At 38.9% G+C, this 21995-nt stretch overlaps 1 protein-coding gene across 4 annotated transcripts in view; it reads right to left on the reverse strand.

Annotated features, from left to right (window-relative positions):
- Nucleotides 1-573: 573 nt before the first annotated feature.
- LRFN2 (leucine rich repeat and fibronectin type III domain containing 2) overlaps nt 574-21995 on the reverse strand; it is a 157183-nt gene continuing 135761 nt past the window's right edge. For all 4 annotated transcript variants that reach the window (XM_027681961.1, XM_027681962.1, XM_027681959.1 and 1 more), the window contains one exon: nt 574-2309. In XM_027681961.1, coding sequence (XP_027537762.1) covers nt 1391-2309 — 919 coding nt within the window. In that variant the 3' untranslated portion in view covers nt 574-1390. The remainder of the gene's footprint in view (nt 2310-21995) is intronic.

A 21995-nucleotide genomic window follows, 5' to 3' on the forward strand; every position in this document is an offset into this window, starting at 1 on the left:
TTACCAAAAATGAATTTGAGAATTGGTTTACAAGTCCTAAACAGCTCCTGTTATAGCAAGTATCTTCCTGAGGATGAGAGACAGGGAAGCAGGAGTACACCAGGGACTGGGCAAGGGCTGTATGTAATGCAGGGGGTACATGGGAGACCCTCTGCTCTGAGATACCCAAATTTAACTCAGTTGCTGTGGCTAACTTGGAACATACCCAACCCCCTGAAATACACAAAAACTTAATTTTCTTGTGGCCCACTGGTACAGTCAAGTTTTGTCACGGTGACTGTACAGACAAGGAGCTTTTGTCACAATAGGGTCAGTGTTTTCTTTGGCAGTTAGAGTGGCAGTGTGACCTTCACCAGAAGCCATTAGTATTCATAATATGGAGCTACTTTTGTTTTCCCTTGCTTTATCCTTTAATAGGAAATCTTGATAACTATTTTTCCCATCTTTGATAGCAACACCCTTACAGATACCAATAGCTGCTGCAATCTGCCTTGAGCATTGATAAGCAGAGACTATGAAGATGGAAGAAAGAGGATGATTTTTTTTTTATAATTTATTTTTCCCTAGATTTAATTTTTTCTAGGACAGAAAGGGATGGTGTTGGGGGTGGATTATACAGTACATCAGAAATTTGACCTTTGTACATACCTCCTTTTAATCTGGGGGATTTGATGAGACCAAAAACAAAACCAAAAAATGCATGGAAACATACTTTCTGTTGTGGGGAAAAAGCAACTCAAAAATCGTAAAAAATCAAAACAGAACAGAAGTAATTAAATCCCAACCAAAAGCCGACTCAACAACAAATATTGTTTGCCCAGATGTCACAGTTAACACCATGAGATTATGCTGAACAATTTGCTCTTATCTGTCCCTGTGGGTGCCATGCCTGTACTTTTGAGAAAATCATTTGCAATAACAACCAGATATTTCCTAGCACCAGTCATATCCACAGAAGTGTATTTCTGTGTTTAAAAGAAAAGAAAGAGGTGCCCTTTAAAATAAAAAAAAAAAGAAAAAAGAAAAGAAACCCTGTAAAATTAAATTTCTCCTGTTAAACTCCTTTTCATCCTCCTTGTTTAATCTTGTGTGATGGTTCACCAACAGTCTAAGTAACTTTTGGAAAGTAATGCTAAATACAACTAGCAAATTCCTTGAAACATTCACGCATGGTTTAGTTGGGGCCAGACAGGAATGGTGCCATACGTGCCTATTCACATTTCATGACCTTCTTGCTCTTTTAGTATCCCTGTTACTTACTTGCTTATTTATCTTTTTGGCCAATACAATTGAAAACATTTCCTCCCCTCTCTTTCCAATTGCATGGCCCTGAAGCAAACCATGCTTTATAACATATGAAGGGAGAAGAGGAGGGGGGAGACACTGATATTTACACCGTGCTTTCCATTACCCACTCTGAGCTCCCGAAAGTCCCTTTTGCCCCTGTTAGGTCATTGTCATCATACTGCAAAAGCATGCCGTTGACTGAGAGGCTCCTCTTTGTCCAAATGTTTGTTATCTTTTTTGGGTAGGTGCAACACTGAGATGTAGCAAAGTCCCCCATGTCAAAAGAATGGCTACGTTTGGTTTTGCCCTCTAGAGGCAACATGAGGAAGCTGCGTAATTTTGACTCCGTCTGGCCCAGCAGTGGCTCTTTGTCCGAGTGGCGGGCCACCGTGGAAGTTCTGGAGTCTGTCATTTCCTCCTTTTTCTGACATTTCAGTTCCAGGGAGGCAAAAGCTCCCATTAGCCGGTCAATATTGTGTTTTGACCTGGAAGGAGGCCTCCATTTACTGGACAATGTGCCCTGTTCACTTTGGAGGCTATAGTTGTCACAGTCACGACTATTTGCAGAGCTGGAGGAAGAGGAGATGCTGCTCCGTGCAGACTGACAGTTAAATTCCATAAGTTCATTCCTCACCACCACTTTGGGATTGACTTGGGGCAGGACTCCATTCTGAACTGGTTGTGCTCCATTTGTCTGTGAGTAGACATTGCTGACATTAGACATCTTCCCTTGAGAATTGTTGCAGACCTTATAGCGGACCATGAGTATTACAATGAATACCAACAGAGTTGCCACAATGATGCCTCCAATGATCAGAATCATGGTCCCACCCAGGAACTGACTGTGCATTGACTGGCACTGAGGGTAGTCTTCTTTGGTGAAGAATTGGGCGCATCCCACAATATTGGTGGCAGTAAGGGTCGTGGCTGTGTCATCCCACATTGCCAGGACACAGAGGTCATAGCCTGTTCCAGAAACGAGGTTGGTTACAACGAAGGCCTTGTTTGTAGCTGGTATCATCCTTAAAAAAAAAAAAAAAGAAAAAAAGAATTGGTTACTCTTGACACAAAGGTGAAAGAGAGAACAGACATAAGAACGATGTTGTGTTTACTGTTCTGGGTACTGGCAAAGAGAAGTCAGAGCCATAAAATTCAAACAAGCATTCAAGCTTCCCAGTTCCCGTGGATTCAACATCCCAACATTCACTAATATGCAAGTTTTGAGGGCCAGCTCTTAAATATGCAACAAAGAGAGTAAGAAAAATCAGACAAAACTAGTGTGTTGTTTTTTTTTCTCTCTCCTCACTTGCATCTGTCCTATTCTGAAATATATTCAAACCTGAACAGATAACTCAGAATAAAAATATGTGATTACAAAGAGAAGTTCTTTCTGAGTGTGCAAATGACCCTTGTACTTGCTGAGTCTCAACCTGGCAGTTGTCACATTGCTTCACGGGTGCCTGAACATTTACTGTCTAACATCAGCGGGTTACTTACCTTGTGAAGACAGGAGTCTACATTTAATTTTCTCATTGACTGAGAAGGCAAGGCAGGCAACCACTTCTCTCTCTTTCTCCACTCTCCCACCTACTTTCTCCATCCTCCTACTCCCCACTGTGGAAATATCTCCTAAAAATGCAGCTATCATCATCTTCGCCAGAAATTTCTCCCAGAAACCACCTTCCCCTCTGTGAGTGAAAAAGAAATACTGGCATTGGCAATATGGGCTGTGGAAGTGTGAGGAGAGGCAGGAAGAGACAGAGATGGAAAGAAGAAGGTTTCTTTAAAATAAAGAATTCTACTTAAGTAGGAATCCATTTCCAAAAACCAAGTAGCTAGGCCTGCTTCCAAAAACCAAATAGCTAGGTCTAAGCTGTGCTCCAAGTTGGGACATTTATGGACATTATTCTTTGTTGCCACAAAACTTAAGCAGTCATTTGAACTCATGCAGTATTAGAGCATCACTAGCATTCAAAATTAGCAGATGGGAATGAATACGGTCTACCTCCACTTCAAAATGATGAAAATTGCAGCACATTAGTGGAACACAGTGGAGAATCCAAGATTTGCTGCCTGGTGAGTAGCCAAGAATAAAACCAAAGAGATACCCCATGCATGTTTCTCGTTACTGCTACATTACATTACAGCCTTGGGTGAGAGAAAAAAGCTGAAATTAAAAACAGCCCATTATGACATAGATCTGCAGGTCTTTTGCACCAGCAACAAGGGAGTCCTACAGGCACTTACAACACACAGTGAGCTGATGTGACTGTATTTGGGACAGTAAGGCCCAGGCAGAGGAACAAGGCATACTCCTTGTCAGAGCGCCAGGCTTCCCTAGTCTCAAATCATCACCACAGCTAGCACAAACTGCAGCTCTGCAGAGGACCTTCTGTACAGTGGGAGGGAACAGATCTGCACTGAGAAGCAGCAACGTCAAGGCTCTGCAAAGATGAGCCTCTGATCATCTTTGCATTTATGCATTCACGCCACTTACACAACCCTTCAGTCTGGCCACAGGCGAGGATGTGGCTCCTTTTTAAAAAAAAAACACACACAAAAAAAACTGTAAGGAAAAGAAATATCTGTGAGAGGCACTTGAGAAATAACGTTGAGAAACATCATCTGGTAGGTTTACTCAATGTTGTATTTTGAGATTCTAGACACATTTATCATCCTAATGGAGCTGTTTGACACAGATATGAGTTATTCAGAATGAGTACAGAGGTCATAAAGCAGCCCTCATGAAAAACTCCAGATACTGCTGCTAAAATGGTTTCCAAAAGCTGAAATATTTGATCTCAAGTTATTTCTAATTGTTCCTTCCTCCCAGTGGCTCTGCGAACAAAACACCACTGCCCACAGCAGACTGCACTCTGTTGAATTGTTCAAGGAGTTGCATATAAACACACCAAGGATGATATATGGAATAACAGAATATTATTATTCTTCAAACGTTTGATTTTAAACTCTTGAACAGTTTCACCGATTGCTTCCTATGTCCTTCTGTAGTGCTATACTCCACTTTTCACCATCAATCCCAGCTACATGCATAAAAAAATCTGCAGTGTTTTAAGTCATTCAGAAATTATTTCACTGTGAAACCTCATTATAAACAAGTAGCACTGTTAGCAGAAAGAGTAGTCAGCCCTATAAACATGGTCTTGGACTTGGGTCATAACTCTTGGAAAAACAGAACTATAACACTATCTGTTAGAGTGGTTCCTTTTGTCTTGCAATGATTAAATGTGGAGAGACAAGAGAGACCATTCTCTCCAAGCAAACAGCAAACAACTGAGTTTACATAGAATAATGGCCAGTCTTCGCGAACGAAGATTTGGGGAAAGGTCTTTTACCTTTCCAACCTGCACAATGGATTTTTTAGGTGAGACACAGCCTGCGCTGAACTGAGCCCACCCTTTAATCCTAAGGTTCACCTGCCGGGGCCAAGCAAGCTTGGACAATGGCAGTGAGGTCCTCAGGACGTAGGTTAGTTTAGAGTGACCTTCTCATAGATGGATGGCCTCACAGGCCTAACAGACTCCATCTGCCTGGGGGACTGGCTGGATTCGAACCTGGGTGGCAGAGGTGAGAGTCCTGCACGCTAACCACTAGGCCACCAGGGGTCCCCTTGAGTTTACATACTATATAACTTTGCACATGTACAATTATCTTTGCATTTATGCATTCACATCCCTTACTCAACCCTTCAGTCTGGCCACAGGTGAGTATGTATTTCTCCTGTTTAAAAAGCAAACATACAAAAATAGAAATACAGTCTTTCAGCTTCACCCACTAATGCCTGATTCATATAGAGTGAACACTGATAGCCTAAGCCTAAATCATTTACAACTTGCTTTTTTTCAAACACAATTACACACAAGCTTCCAAGGAAATGTAACTGCCTGAAATATTTCAAGGACTGGCAGGTAGTGATAGTGGCAAAAAATGTAAAGCCAATCCATTTTTAAATGTACAGCAGTGAGGCCATAACTAGTTCTAAAGCTTGGCTAGGTTAACTGTGTTGAAACTTCTATAAAAGTTTGTCTTAGCCTTTAAAAGAAACTGAGTCATTTCTAAATTCAATCAATGCTGGCAGCTACAGCTGTGGTAATATTTGGACTAATAAGAGCTTTATAAAAATCACAGTTGCAATCCCAATTAAAGAAAAAGCAATCAACTCTCCATATACATCTAAAATGAAGAATTTTGGATTTTTCCACAAGCAAATTTTAAATGTTCTTGTAAAATATTTAAATTAATGTAGCTGTTAAAGAACAGCTGAACACAGGAATAAGCAACAATTTCAAGAGTACTAGGAGTTAAGTAAGTACTTCTAGATTTAGTTTTCTACCTTACAGGGAATACAATCTTGTTTTTATGAACTTGCCAAATTTTAAGAGTATTTTGGCATTCCTCTGTGCTTTCTTCTACCCTCCCCAAACATACTGCCAGTGCACTGTGATGGATGACATCTCTTAACATTCCCCACACCTAAAATCAATGCAGACTCTTTTTCATTCTGGGATATTGATGACTCTTTCTTTGATTGTCCCCAACACAGGTATTTGCAAGGTGCCACTTCAATCTTTGCTTTGTAGCCTAACAGGGTGTGTCTCTTCATGGCTGTTCTGTACATGTAGTGCCATTAATCATGCACCACCCTGCCCTGCCATTGGGACTCAGTAGCTAGGAGCTGCCGTAAAACTAAAAGGGGCCATTAAAACTGGATCTAGGCAGAGATCTTGCAGGGCTTTGTTCAGTCCAGCTAAACACAGAAACCTGTTTTCAGATAGCAAGGATGTGGTTCATGGCAGATCAAAAAGAGCTTTTGAAAGTTGTTAGCTTTAGGAACTCTAAAGATCCTGATGTTCACAGATAGCAAATATACTTAAAAGTTGCAGTATCTTGAAGCAACAAGCCTGATACTGTCCACCTGCTCTTCAGGGCAGTGTTCTTGCCTAGATGCTTCTTATCACAAAAGAGGAATAGAGATCTAAGTTTGGTACTGGACTTTCTTTAGGGAAAAAAAACAACCAAACAAACAGTTGACCAACTGTAAGAGATGATCAACTAGCAAAAGACTTGCATATAGGTTATGAAAGGTTTTAATGCATACAGTTTAAGGAATCTGGGAGCAGTGGGCTGGGAAAACAAATAGAGAAATATGTCAACAGTGAAAGTGTAAATGTAGTCCTAGCTAGGTCAATGCAAAATTTGAAAATCTTATGGAAATATCACTGTCCAGACACATAAGACACAGTAATTTCTGTCTTTCTCCTCTGATTTATTCTCCTGGGAGTAGGAAGAACAGGGAAATCTCCACACTGGTGCCAGGATTTTTTTATCTGATTCTTAATCTAGTTCTTGAATCCTATCTGAAGGTCAAAATACCCCGAGGAAAACTATTCATATAAGAACATAGTTCTGACCTCTCTGGAAAACCTTGCCTCTAAGGAGTGAAATGAGCATAGGGATCTTACAACTGACCTTCTTAATTGACAAAAAGAGTCCTCTTCTCTCACCCTTTGATACAATAGCATCACTTATTGGAAGACAAGGAGTTCTATGGCCAGGATGGGCATAGCATAACAATCTGAAACCGAACAGCAATAGACAAATGCTCCCAGGAGAGTTTATGTGTGATGCAGAGCTATGAAGTCAAGATAAAAGTTTGCAGGGCTTTTTTAAACAATACATTCTGTTCAATCCATGAAGATTTATGTCTCATTTTGTGAAAGTACCAAAATGAGACCATGAGACCCTTTTAAAAAAAAGGGTAAGATAGTGCTAGAACTCTTCTTTGAAGTCAACCTTATTTTGTACCACCATCACCACTAAAACATCCTTGTTATGTCCTTGTGGACACAACATACAGAAATCAAGTAATTTTCTAATTATTCACTTCAGTGTGTGGTGATATTAAGAAAATTAGAAAATAAATTACTTAGAAATACAGGGGAAAAAGGTTTGCTGCAGACTTCACTCGTAAGCCCAGATGCAAGTGAGCACTGAAGCTTGCAGCGAGTGAACTGTGCTGAGAATTTAAGATAACTGAGTTTTATTCTTTATTTTATCAGTTACATTGATATCAGGCTCCACTTTATCAGTAACTCTCAGTTCCTGAGAATTCATTTTGCTGTACTGTAAGTCTCCTCATTTATAAAATAGGGATAATGCCAGCAATCTCCTTTCAAAAGAGGCCTGTAGTGTATAGAAGGAAATTAGTAGATAGGGCGATTGCACTGTAATATACAAACGAGTTCTTTTCTTCTGTGTAGCACTGGGGTTTAGCAGCAGTGAACTGTTGGTTAATACTGTGGTTATGCAAAACTGAAAAATTAGACAAAACCCAGATTAGGCTAATTGGCTAGGCAATTCTGTTCCTTTTATCCATCAAAAGAGCGGTGTGATACCATCCACTTCAGGTCTGAAACTGCTTTAATCACAGATCTTGCAGGGACCTGTCAACACAATTCCTTTGGGACAACACTTGCAACTTCCAAGACTCAGTTTTATACTGACCTGCTAGATTTTTATTTTTTTCTTTGTATTATCCAGGGCTATATACTACATACGCACAATTGTTTTTTTTATATTGTGTGGGTCTATATACTACCTGTATTCAATTTCTCCTTTTGAAGTGAATTCTAGGTGTTCAAAATGGAGTCATGCTAATTTATTAAATACTGTATCTGAGGGAAAAAAAGAAGAAAAAAAAAGCTTAATTCATTAAGTGTGAATTTTCTAGCTGCTAAGCTCAAATTCTTCCTATAAGATTCTGTGCCTGCATGCCATGTCCCATGGCAGACACCTCCCAGGGAATGGTCCATTTTCTGTTGGTAAATTCCCTTTTTTTACAGACTGATTTTAGAAAGCTGTATATCAAAGCTGTATGTAGTGGTTGGAATGCGAACACCTGAATCATATTAGAAAAAGTATGCAAGAAAATGTACCAAGACAGCAGTATAGAGGATGAGGTTCTGAGGCATGGGAATGTTTCTGGGCCCTCATTAATTTACCAGTTCAGCTATAGACTATACACTAATTATGAAGCAACTGGTAACAGTAGTGCTAAGCATTGTCAGTATGCAATATAGTTTGTAATGAGGAGGGAGAAAGAAAGGGGAAAAGGGGTGCCAGGGTGAAATAGTGTTCTATAAAATCATATTCCAGTTAGTTAGCACACTAATTTTCCTGTGTAGCAATGCTGTGATGTTAAATATCTGCTTCACAGCACACTCCTAGATTTCTTCTTACACAAAGTTGAATTCACTCAGGTGTCAAAGTATTGCCTAGATTACCCTCAGAGCTAGAAATTGATCCACAAAAGTGAAACACTGAAATCTGAACAATTTTCTTTTTTTTCTGAGAAAACCTCATGTTGAAAATGCTTTTTTTACTTCATCAGTAATTTTTTTCCCTATTATAAAATATTTGGATTTTTTTCCTTCATTCCAGTTTCATAGATATTTCTGAAAAAAACCCCAACAATTATTCCAGCTAATCTTCCATTAAACTGTTGTAGAAGGGTCTGAGAGAGTCCTACTTTTCAGGTAGAGTGCCCATCTTCAATCTCAGTGGATTAAAGTAGGATGGTAGAGAAAGGGGAAAGGGAAAATACCAGTGGGGACATACTGGAGAAAGCTGGACTAAAAAGCATGTAAAAAAGAGTGACGATCTTTCAGCAAAACCAAGCCAATTGTAAAGATATTCAGAAGGCTGGAGAAAAGGGTAAAAAAAGATCAGAGGAAAACTAGGAGGTTCTAAATTGAAGTGAAAATGCCACACATGATGTATTGCCTGGGAGCAAGAACAAGTAATTGACAAATTTGGACTGCACACTTAGCATTCTTCTTGGCTGCCAACTGTGATTTCCTTGCAAGTTTTATGGTATATATTGGTGTAATTTTTTTCTGTATTTTTATCCTGGAAAGCCCCAGTTTCTGCAGTCATGGAATGAGAGTACAATCTAAAATGTTATTAAAAATTAAGTTGGCAATAGAGATTAATTTCTGACCCTTCAAATTTCAAAAGAAGTCCTTGAAGATGTATCTTCAGGTTGCCCTAAAGCCTCAAGAATTAAAAAACCAAATACAAAGTACCAAGTATACTGCTGTGTGAGATCTCACAGTCTTTTGGCGTCTGCTTCAAGACTTTTTAATCTAAGAATCTGAGAAAGACAGAGACCTATTGTGACCTCCATTTAAAAAAAATGACAGTTGTATTTCTGGTGTCCTGGGAAAAGAGATATTTGTTAGTATTAGCAACAGGACGTAACTCCTCTGTCAGTGATGTCAACATAAGCAAATGTCAGATAATACCAGGAGGTAGCTAGACTTGTTCATCAAACACTAAATCAACCCAGCATGAATAATTTCCTGCATTTTTTATTTTATTAGTTTTGGGGGGTTTTATGACATACAATCATAACTTTACCTTCAGATGGAACATTTATTATTAAACACAAATCCCTTCCTACTTTTCTGAAACCTGTCTCCTCATCACTCATGCATCTAACTGCCCTTCAGAGAATCTGTCTTGTCAAATAAAATACATAGTACATATCATTTCATTATTATTTCCTAATTTGCTTATACATTTTTCTGCTCATTTTGGAAAAGTGGGGTAGGAGGTGGGGAAGGGAAGATAGAGACAAAAGCAATTGATATGTCTGTCACAAGATGGTGAGCCAGGGAGATACCGATAATGAATATATTCTCTGTGCTACAGGGGAAAGTAAAAAAGAAACCAACCCCAAACATTAAACTACTAGCTCAGAGCATATAAATTTATGTTGATATCTGATGGGCTGCTGAATAATGTCCCCTGGGGATGCACTGAAGTCAGTCATCTGGTGACAGAGCAAAGCGCAGGCTTCTAGGGCACATCACAAGGCTGAGAAAAGGGAACCACAGTACAAGGCATTCTGCTCCCCTCCATTAGCCACTGCTCTAAGAGGAAACTCTCCTCTCTGTAATTCTCAGTCAGGCCCAATGGGTGAGGCACTTCTGAATGAATGAACATCACCAGAACCATCTTCTAATGCTTTGAATAAACGGTCAGGTCAGCTGTCCAAGTCCAAGCTACTGCACTGGGACAACCTCATTTTGGTTCATGTTGGTATGAGAGCACAAAATTATACTTTCAAGCTCCCTGATTTATGATACAATTTCTTTCATGTGGACATGACAGCAGCAGACATTTAGTGCCCTGAACATTAAATTTTATGTTTAAAGGGAAAATAGGCACACTCTAGGAAGGTTTGACAGCACAAAAGATTAATCCAGTCACACCCAAGCTATTCAACAACACACAGAACACCTTTCACCTCATTATACTAATTGCCTCAGAAAAAAAATTCCTCACACTAATTCAAATCCAACTAAAACATATTTAAGCTCATTAGCAGAGTAATTGAAAGCCCACACAATATTTCTCTTAGTAAATGTGAAGCTGAAGTATTTATGGAAACAATGCATAGCCACACTAACAAATTCACTCTGTATCATGTAAATGTAGGGTTAGAAAGCTATCATAATTCACAGTAATGTTGCAAAGAGCCAGTCAGTAAATTTGAAATTACTCAACAGCATGTAAAATCAGTAACTGATAGTGGCAAACCCACGTTACAAATACCCCATTTTTAAAGGTGGGAGGAGGTAAAAGTTATCTGTGAAATGTGTGTTCAAGTCATTAAGCAGAGTTTGGACCTGGGACACACTCTTCCCAGGTTTTTATAGACTGATGGATCATACACTTGGCTGAAGTGTCATGGTTATTCTCTCTGACTCAAGTAATTCTTAATTCTTTTCTACAGTGTTGGACAGTTACATCAGAAAAGGTCATCCTATCATACCAGCAGAGGTTCCCAGAAGGGAAGGAACATTAGAAGTAATGAGCACATTTAGGAACTTGGATAAAATTAATTTGGAAGAGGGAATCTGCTATTTTCCTGGCAGAACACAGCTGTGAGATTCAGCTATATGCTGTCCTTTCATGAGAGTTACAAGTGGGGCTCTCCACTTATTTCCCGGCAGAAAAATTTGTACTAATTATAATGATGGGATCCTATAGGGGTTAACAGACCTCTATCCCCTTTTTCTGCATGAGCTCATGTGAGCTGAGATGAAGAGGAGGATTCTTAGTGACTCGCTAGCAATTACTTACAACTCAGAGCACTTATGCTACGCTCCAACTCACATGTCCTGCAGAAACTCAGTGTCCTACCACACAGGATAATTTTATGTCCAGAAGGTTGTGCTGGAATGACAAAAACTCCAGGCACTGCTTGAAGTTATGTTGGCCAGATTTTGTAATTGTCTGGTCAAAGCAAACTCCAACATGCTGTTTCAAGCTCTTCTGTCAAAAAAATCTTTGTGTGCTGGTAAGAGAAGTGTGGTGCCAGCTAACAGCTGACAAGACTATTCTAACTATTCCAACCAAAAGAAAGAATCTTATTAAATGAAACGGGCATCACTACCCACAGAAACCGTGTATACACTGATATATCAGTCTGTATAGAAAAGTATCTCAGCATCAGTTCGACACAATTTATGCATTATTAAAAAGTTTAAGCACATATTATGGAATTGTTCCCCACCTCAGTGATTGAACTTGTTGTGGATAGTCTCAAGAGGTAGGGAATTGTTATGTAGCAGAATCTTGAGCATCTCTCTTATCATGAAGTTGAAAAAAATGAATTTAATTCCCAGTAGAAAGGGAGAACTGCATTTACCAATTCTCCAAAAATGAGCTAAGGGAATATCAGCTCACCAAAGATACAGCCATAGTTTACCTACGTTCAGAGAACCTCTCTGGCAAACTGTCTAGACTCCTAGCAAACATTGCAAATACCTTTTACTATATAAAATGGATACAGAAGAATTGCTTGCTTCTTGTAAATTAAGGAAACTTATTGAAAAACAATAAGGAAAAGTTTGAGTTAATAATCATCACCAAGCTTCTAGATTCTGAGTTAGAAGAGGGAGAAAATCTTTTAGAACAAAAGTATCCATGAAACACACAACCACGTACAAGGTAAAGAGAACCAGAATGATTCAGAGTGACATTTGAAATAACGTTGGGGTAAAAATGGTTTTTTTCAATTGCAGAATGAGAACAAGGGGTGAAAAAATCACTAATAGTCAAAAGCATTGTCTCCTAAGGGGAGAAAAAAGCAGAAAACAAAAAGGAAAAAAGGTAACATAGATATATAATGAAGGCATTTCCTAAAGCAGAGGTTTGACATTTTGCCTCTTTCTGGGTACTGCACATAAAGCAAAGGAAAAGGAAGGCTAGGAGGACTAGATAGAACAGAAAGAGTTGGAGATGTTGAAATTTTGGAGTGCTATATAAAAGACCAGAACAGAGTTACATCCTTTCAGTTTGTGATACCAAAATTAGATAAAAGCATTTCTCAGCAACCAGAGACACCCTGGTTCTTTCAAAGTTGAGCCTGGACTGAAACTGTAATGTGTGAAGAGTGACAAATCCATTACTGAAAAAGAAAGTAAAATCCATCCAGCAAAAAACCCAAGTTTTAATTTATAATTACCCCGAGAGAAAGAAAATGAGAAGTCAGTTATAGCTTCCAACAGCAGCATGATTTTATCATCTAGAAATATGTTTCTCTGCTAAAGGATCTTAGATAAGTGCCAGAGATTTCTGGTACATGAGCAAACTTTACTAAAAAGTAGTCTACTACTTCCCTACATGTTACAAATGAGACAGAGAACATTGATGGAAGCTAACATGAGTCACCTGATAGGCTAATGACATGACTCAAAACCTGTCCACAATTAAGAGCCTAGAAACAGATGACTAGCAGTCTAGTAAATCTCAGCAGTCCAGAATCCTAGGCTATGCATCTCAATTGTGAACTCATTGCAAAGAGGAAAGCATGAGCAATATTTACTGGATCTAGCTTTTCTTCAAGGTACTGGCTACATACCTTGTAAATATGTATTTGGCCATTCTCAAATTAGTTCTCACTCACAGAAAGTACACATAAGGTTTGTAAATACCAGAAAAGGATTGAAATCCTAATTTTTAGTGAGGTTACTTATTAAATTTGTTAACAAATATAAGACTGCTCAAATTTGGTATCCAGCTTTTATTTCAGAGAACCACAATTGCTCTTGTTTAGGTCAGATGGTGTAACATTAAGAAGAGAACAGAATTTCTTCTCATGTTTCAACTTTGCCAATTGATTAGTTTTAGCTGGCTCCTGAAGTTTGCCCCCTTATGGCTTAAGTTACACAGCCTTGCTGAATATGGTTTCAAGACCAAATAGACTCAGACAACGAGCAGGTGATCAACAAGTTAATTAGTTTTCACATGAAACTCAACTACAACAAATAGTAGGTATGCCATCAGTCTGTTGACAATGCTACATCCAAATCTGCTAGGTTTATTATTTCTTTATCATGATTAATTACTACTCATTATAACTGGAGGTTTTTGCAGTCATGGATATTTCATTGTCCACCAGGAGAATGAAAGCTTTTACATGTAATAGGCATCAACGTGAGGTCATTACAGACGATGGAAAACAGCTTGTGAATAATTTCTTTGAAAAACTCTATAAATTCTGTGGAATCAGACATGTAAGAGCACTCTGTACTCTTGAAAGGGAAATGAAAGAATGGGTTTTTCTTTATCTTTGCTTGAAAAAATTTCAAAGAAGTAATGAAGGAAGAGGCTGACAGATTGCTCTGCTCTGGAGAGCTTCAAGTGTAAAGCCTGAAAAACTTTGACTTTTTCACTCTATAAAATCATCTCTGAGTTTTCCTGCTATAGCTACAGAAAGCATAAATAAGTACAACCTGCAAAAATGACACCAAAAGCCACAAAAGAAGAGCATGGAATAAAATGTAAATCCAGTGCACAATGGTACTAAATGCACAACCTTTGCCTGCTTGAAAAATACAGAATCATTTGTCACCTCTGGGAATGCCGCCCCTGTCCTGTCAAAATGAGTAGTAATAGAAATTTACCAAATATTCATTGACATTTAGGAACAAAAATGTTGAGCTGAACATTTATTCACATCAAGAAGCATCGAAACCTCAGTGTGACCCCTCCAAAAAGACTCCAAAAAGGAGTCAAAATCCAGACTTATTCCTAGAAAGGAGGATAAAATAAATACTTAAAAAATCATTACATAGAAATATAAGATTTCAGGCTTCTTTGGAGAGCACAACCAGCACTGCATTCTAGGGTATATTAGTTATATGACTTTGTTTTCCCATATATATATATATATATATTTGTAATATGTCACATGATCTTCCAACCAATGACAATCAAGTATTGATTGAGCATGTGTGAGAACCCAGAAAACTACAACTCCCATAATTCCTTGCCACATCTCCCCCTTCTCTAAATAATTAACAAGTTGTAAAACAATACATTTTTTAAACATTCTTGTCATAACCAATCTTATCTTAACTGTTTATAAAAACCAGGGCCTATTGTTATAAGGCCTTTATTGAACTGTTTATAACTTTATTGGTTTGTGCAATATTCAAGGAACTTTAAATTACCCAGGGTTTGTAGATGTGTAAAACCTTTTATCTGAGGGTGATTTTGTGTGATTGGGTAAAGGCATCATCTTTATTTGAAAGAGAAATATGTTGGGTTGTAGATGTTATGTTTGAGGTAGTGTTGGTTGAGGGTTGTGGTAGTGTTTAAGATGTCTTGCCATAAAGTGTATAAGGCACAAACCCCACCGGTGACACAATCAGTAATGATATTATCAGTATAATAATTAGCATTTGACTCAACATTTCTAAGACTCAATGTTAACCTTAAGAGGAAAGTTAAGCATGACCCTCCTTAACCACTATATGCGCTGGGAGGTTTCTTAGCTCTGCAGTCAAGAAAGAACAAAATATGATGCACTTAGTAAAGCATCTTCCCTTCTTTTCTCAATAAATTGTCTCCTCGGAAGTACTGAAGTGCAGCTCAGAGCATATGAGCATGGGAATTAAGCAAATTTATGAAGTCCTGAAAAGTTGTGCTTCACTAGCAGGACTGCTGATTTTGGTCTCTCTGCAGTGGACTGGGTAAGAGGGAGTCCTAAACTTTCCTCTGTACCACTTGATGAACAGCTGCTGGGCTCTGAGTTCACTTCTCTAAATGATGATTGAGTACCCTTCCTAGATCTCACCAAGACAGTGCTAATCCCGTGACATGTGAAATTTGGGTAGGCAGTACCATCAGTCTGTGGAAGGACTTCAGCCAGGCACACTATCTGCCTTTTTACATGAAAAGAGAAGGAGGTCTAGACCTGAGCATCTTGACTGATGAGATGACCTTTCCTACTTTCTTGATGTAGAAGTCAGCCTGGCTTTGAAGAGAATAGATTATTTTTTTAAAAAAAAAGTTTAATTTCCTTCCTTATTTTTCTGCCTCACCAAATATGACAGAAGGAGGGTCATCAGCAGAAGAAATGAAGCTGCAAACCTGCTGAACAGTAACTCTGACAGAACAAGAGGGGAGGATGTTGCCCATACCCAAGTGTTTGTAAGAGGAAGCCCCACATTTTGCCCAAAACCTATAGCAAAACAAAAAATGGGAATGGTCTACTAAAGTCTGTCTTCTGTCCTGAAAATCTGCTTGGGAGCTGCCTTTGTTTCCAGAGTTGCTGGAGACATCTCAGGCAGAACACAACCCTGTTTCATCCCTTGTACCTCTCTGAGGAGACAGTAAAGGTGTGAAAAATGCTATGTCTAAGTGTTTCAGTGGCTTTTCATTTACTTTAAGATTGCTTTCAAAACAGATGTTTAGGGTGTAGTCATTTCCCAACCATGAACACTCTGTCTTTGCAGGTGTGTATTTGTACTATCCCTCCATGTTCAGTGTGAATCCTTTTCCTAGACATGACTTGAGAAATATTTGCCCTACTGTGACAGTGCCAAAAATCATTACTTGGTGGTTGGAAAGGGCTGCAATCAGGGATGAAGTGGAGAAAACTGTGGCACTGCTGAAAACTTCTATGAGCTACTGCCTTTTACATAACTCTGAGGAGTTACTATCTAATGTGCCTCGTAGGCAGATTAAAATTAACTTACCTCAGCCAACAGAAACTACAGACAGAGCCAAACAATTCCTCACAATGCATGTACTTCTCTTGTCCGCAATAGCCTGACTATAAGCTACAAGTCAAAGATGAATCTAGCGCTAAATTCATGTGGCTATGCACCTAGTGAAGATAAAACTCTGACTCACAGTGATTAAGTTTCAATGAAATATTGAAGAATGCTTAATTGGTTTCAACACCTCAGCAGCAGAAAAGAATTTGCTTTCTCATGACTAAAATTCATAACCATGTTTCAGAAAATTAGTTGGTTTTTAATGACCATGCTGGCAACTTTTTGCATTGCCATAGAAAAGATGACCGAACAGAAATATTTATGTAACCAGCAGTGTAATTTCCCGATCCATAGTGTAAACACATGGAAGCCTGCCACAAGTTTCACCTGGGTCTTTTTTCTCATGTGCACTCTGGGTTTGTTTGTAGATACTGGCCTCTTTATTCTCTAGATGTCCCGGAACTTTCATAGTCATATTTCTGAAGCCACTGCTATGTGGATTTTTTTTTTAATCTTGCTATGAAATGAATCACTCTACCCTCCCTCCAGCACGAAGACAAATGTGATTGCTGCTCCTGAACATATGGTGCAGCCTAAAAAAAGGGTTATCTTGTAGGAGTGTATCTGTAAGCATCACTTATCACACAGTCCCCAACGGAGAATTTAAGAGATGATAGCTTCGCTTTTTCTTTCTCAAACTGCTCATGTTCAGCATTTTTCTGTCTACTGCTTTCCAACATGCTCATGATTCCTCGAGAGAGGAAAGCCCACTCCCATTACAACTGGCCTTTTACATATTGCTCAGCAAACTTGGTTCACTCTACTTTTAGGGACTAGTTTTATGAGATGCAAAAGAAAATGTACAGAAGTTTTCCTTCTTTTTGTGTTCATAATTTCTGTGTGACATTATACCACATTTTTTGTCTCTGAAGAGAGCAACCTATAAGCATATGAAAAGTCAGATTTTCAAAGTTACAAATTTCTACGCTACTCTCAGTTTGAGAGAGAAGATGTTACCATAATATTTTATCCCAAATCAATCTTCAATTACAAAATCTGTCTCCCTCAAGAACATATGAAAAGTTTCAGAGTGACCCATGTGATGACAGCAAAGGGTCATTTTTCATGGGAATTCACTACAGTTTCAGAAAAATACTTTGAGGATACCAAAATGCTTTGACCAATATTAAAAAGTATCTAACTAGAATAGTCTTGAATGGAAATGCCTTATATAAGTCAAGAGACAGTTGAAGGAACACCTGGCACTGTTTTTTACCATAAGGCAATCCTATACAGGTGGAGATGGCTCCTCCAATGATTCTGTGCATTGGCTAAAACAGATTTAAAGCTTAGTAGAGAAATGGCTACTGTAGTTGCCCAAACAAAAGTTTACTAAGGCATGACAAAAGCAGATCTGGCTAGGAAAACTGACTTACACACAACCCCTTTACCTGAGCAGAAATTGCAGAAATTGATGATGGTTAGTGTCAGAAGTATACAATTCTAAAGATAGGAGGAAGAAAATTTTACAATGGATGCAGAACGACTCAGATAAAGAGAAATTGTAATTATATGGGTCAGTGTGACCATAAAAGATGATACAGCAAAAATTCAAATGCACCACCATTTGCATCTTGGTTTAAATCAGAGTAGAGTCACAAGGATGTGCACAGGGGTCTTAGGCAGCTTTCTGGTACTGGGACTGTTCACCCAGCTACAGTCTTAACAGTTCCTTCAATGATGATCAGCAAGAGTTTCTGACCTGAGCTTGCTCTCGCTAAGCCTGGCCAGACCTGCACCAATGCACTGAGCCTGTGATTATTTCTTAAAAGAAATCTGCTATTGCAGTCTCTCAACTGCAGCCCTGCTGGCTTTGCAGTACTTGAGGCCTTGACACACATATCAATAACACAAGCAGAAGCAGCAAAGAGGAAGGCACTGATGAATGACTACAATGATCACTAACGATCCCAGACAGACAGATCTAGATCTAGAGGTCTAGAGGAGAGGATAATCTAGACCAAACTTGTTTTGCAATGACTAACAACACAGAAGGGAAACTAAAGGGCAGGGATGTGTCTCTGCAGTGCTCAAAATATGCAGTGGTCCAAGGGACTGGCCAGTGAAGAACCTTCCTACAGTCAAGCAAGAAAGAAGTATACATTTTCATGTTTTTCCATCTCAGTTGCAGCCGAGTGCAAAGTATCATAATACCCTCTTCTCAGTTTACTCAAGCACGAGTGTTTTTTATAAGCAGTATCTTGCTGAAATAAAATCAAAACTGAAGAGATTCCAGAGGAACAGGATAGGAGACACGTAGTGGATCATGGCTTAATAGCTTACCCAGGGAATAAACAAAGATAGAAAGAGAGTTTGATCCTGCCACGTGCTTTCTGCACCTGTGGACATTGCTTAAGGTTTGGTAGGGTCTTTCCTATCAGGTTCTAGACCATATGTCTCTGAAATGATCAGTACCTGTTGTTTCCATCAGCCTTACTTTCAGGACTGTTTGGAAGAGTTGGAACTTGGAGACAAGCACCAACCGAAAGTTTGATAGCCTTCTACCATGTCACAAAAAGGTTCTGCTTAATTCTCAAGGAAGATGAGGCCATGTAATACCTATGTTTTATAAAGCCTGAGAAGATCTATATGACTGCTGTGACATGACTGCCAGTTAAAGTAATGAGTGTTCACACTCAGAGGAGTTAAGGCAATTGAAACCTTAATGCACACAGCTATAGCATTGATGTGCACCGAGATGTTTGGTTTTATCGAATGTGCTGACTTTACCAGAAGACTTTGATTGACAGTTTGACTGCTTTTACATTCTTGCCTTTGTAGGAGGCCGGTTTCCAAAGTTAAGAGCAGCATGGGTAGTCATGACCATTTAGTCTGACATTCTGGACAGTAGAAACCAGCATAGGCTGAGGAGTTTATACAGGATTCTTCCACTTATCCCCATCAGAGTGGTTTACCAGACATGGGGTCTTAAGTACTTCTCAGAGGTTAAAAAATTGTTGAGTGCACCTCCTTCTTCTGGTTCATACCATAAGGTTAAAATGTCATAGCTCATTTCCACTTTGAATGTATAGGTCCTCACTTCAGCCTGAGAAAGATAAAGAGTGGTTTACACATCTATATATGAAGAAAAACCAATAAGCAAAAAACAGACTTTGAGGCAGGATGGAGACATAGTCTATTTAAAGCTGTTCTGAATTTTGCTTTTGGAAGAGTCAGAGGATGGTATGAGCTGCTATACTTGCAGAGGAGAGGACAGGGGTTGTGGAGATTTGAAATATAAAGAATAATATTGTGAGTGGTCTGCTAATGGCCAAGATGACTGTCTAAACAGTCAATAGTTTTTTATAAAATGATTGAAGGACAGGCTTGAGAAAGCCCAGGTGGCCACAGATAACCTGCCTAAGGCCATGATAAACATGAAGACAAGTAGCCAGAGTTTAATTAAGGGAAAATACCTAGGATAACTGGTTGAAATTGAAGGGGATTCAAAGACACTATGGAAAAAAGAAAATCGTGACATTCCATGCATAAAAGGTATTTAAAGCCAGCTCTGGAGTGTCCAGAGATAGGTTGTCTGTTTTTTATCCAGCCACTTCCACTTGAAACATGCCTTTGACTGTGAGGTACTTCTGTGTGTTATTATCAGTATTAAAAGTGACATAGAAAAACACCCAAACATTTAATAGCTTTTTCTGAAGGGTACAGGACCACATGATGGAGGATATCCCATTGCTACCAATGGTTAATAGTTGCATTTTACTCTCCTCAGGGCCATCACTCACTCAACGCTTCAGAATTTGGGAGTGGTGGAACATCCTTGGTACAGACAAACACATAAATGCTTCCAAGCCAACAAAAATCACCACCTCTCTATGAGTTTCTTCACAAGTCAGGCTACAGTTCTCAGATTACCATGTGCATGTAACACAAGAGTGGGGAAGCCAGATCTCTGATGGGAGATATCAGAGAAGTAATTTAAGACTGATTATTGTCACTTTTTAAACTCTGTTCACTGTTGTTCACTTTGCAGAAAGAAAATGTTAGACAGGCAGACATCACTTATTGTCCACTGTATCTGTGTCTGTGGCAGACATTTCATCTGCAGTTGTGCTGGGAAATGCATTCTGAAGCACACGACTTATCCCAAAAGCAGCAGTATAATTTATAATAACATCACGAACCAGCTTTCAAAAGGGCTGCCTGTGGGAGTAGTGTATCAGTCACGTCATTTGGAGATATATCTGCTGATTTTAGCCACCAAAAGCATTTATTTCTGGTATCTCTGTAGAATAAATTAATGTATCAAAGAGAGTTGGACTATGTTTAGTCTAGTGGATCATCTAGGAATGGCTCTGCCACTAAAAACTCCACCTTCCTGGATGGCCAGATCCCAAAATCACTATGTAGAGGAAGAACCTTGCCCCCATCCTGGCAAGATGAGGAGTCAGCCCTGTGGTGAGCCCAACTCATAGGTTCACCTGAGATGTGGGCCCCAGAAAAGGGAGAGCCCCTGTCACCTCACTCCAACTACGCACTGGAGCTGGTGGGAGAAGGAAAGGGAGCGCTCTTTGAGCTGCCTCTAAACTGGATACTGGAGCTAGGTGGTACAGAAATCTCTTCCTGGGGAGCCAGGCTGTCTGTTTGTGTAGGCTGACAACTACATTCAACTTTTTTGTAAACAAAACAGAAGGCATTTGAAATTGCCAAAATGTGAATTCTGTAATGCTACACACTGTAAAGTTCTGCTTTGAAGTTTAACAGAGCTTTTCAGGACTCATGAGAGAAATGTCTCCTATAGTTCTTAGAAGCTGTAGTTTATTAAAAAAAAAAAGAAAAAAGTTAAAATTAAGTAGTTTGATTACATCTTTTCTTTTTAACAAGAGTATTCATTGGTTCAAGAAAAAAAATAGCCTTTTCAGATATCGATTTTCAAAAGCAGAACTTAGGAAACCTTTTTTTCAGTGAAAACCTTTAATATATTAATGAAATAGAATATTATTTCCTACATATTTTTATACCTTCTATGATTTCACTTTTCATTTTAGGGCAAATAGATCTACAATTTTCTGAGTTCTTCTACCTATAGATATTTAAAATTAACAATGGCCTAATTAAGAAAAGCTTGAATATTTCTTTGAATAGTCAGTCTCTGCAAAGTTTTGGTGCTTATCCAGATCTCACTGAACAGCAGTTAAATTTCCATAGCTTCTGAGGATGAAAAATAGGACTGAAACCCACAGACAAGTCTGTTCTGCTTCCATTCCTGGTCTGCTCTACAGCAAAAGAAAGCACCTCATTTTACCTCTGTGGTGGAGTAGAGAAAATAGTGGATTTTTAGGGAACTGTATGTGTTAATCCATCTTTGGAAGCAACACTGAATTTCTAATCTCTGAGTCCTCATGGCAGGTTGTTCCACCTGTGATTATCTCAACTGTAGTTATCATTATGTTTGTTATAGACACATGTGTCAGTAACATCCTATGGAGACTGATGAAACTGTGTCCTAAGTACATATTCATCTATCTGTGCTCAGTAAAAGAATGGTTATCATAAAAGGTATCTAAAAATAGTGGAGTAAGAAGAGACAGC

This window comes from Neopelma chrysocephalum, unplaced genomic scaffold, assembly GCF_003984885.1.
Source record: "Neopelma chrysocephalum unplaced genomic scaffold, ASM398488v2 Primary Assembly neopelma1_61b, whole genome shotgun sequence".
Taxonomy (NCBI): Eukaryota; Metazoa; Chordata; class Aves; order Passeriformes; family Pipridae; genus Neopelma; species Neopelma chrysocephalum.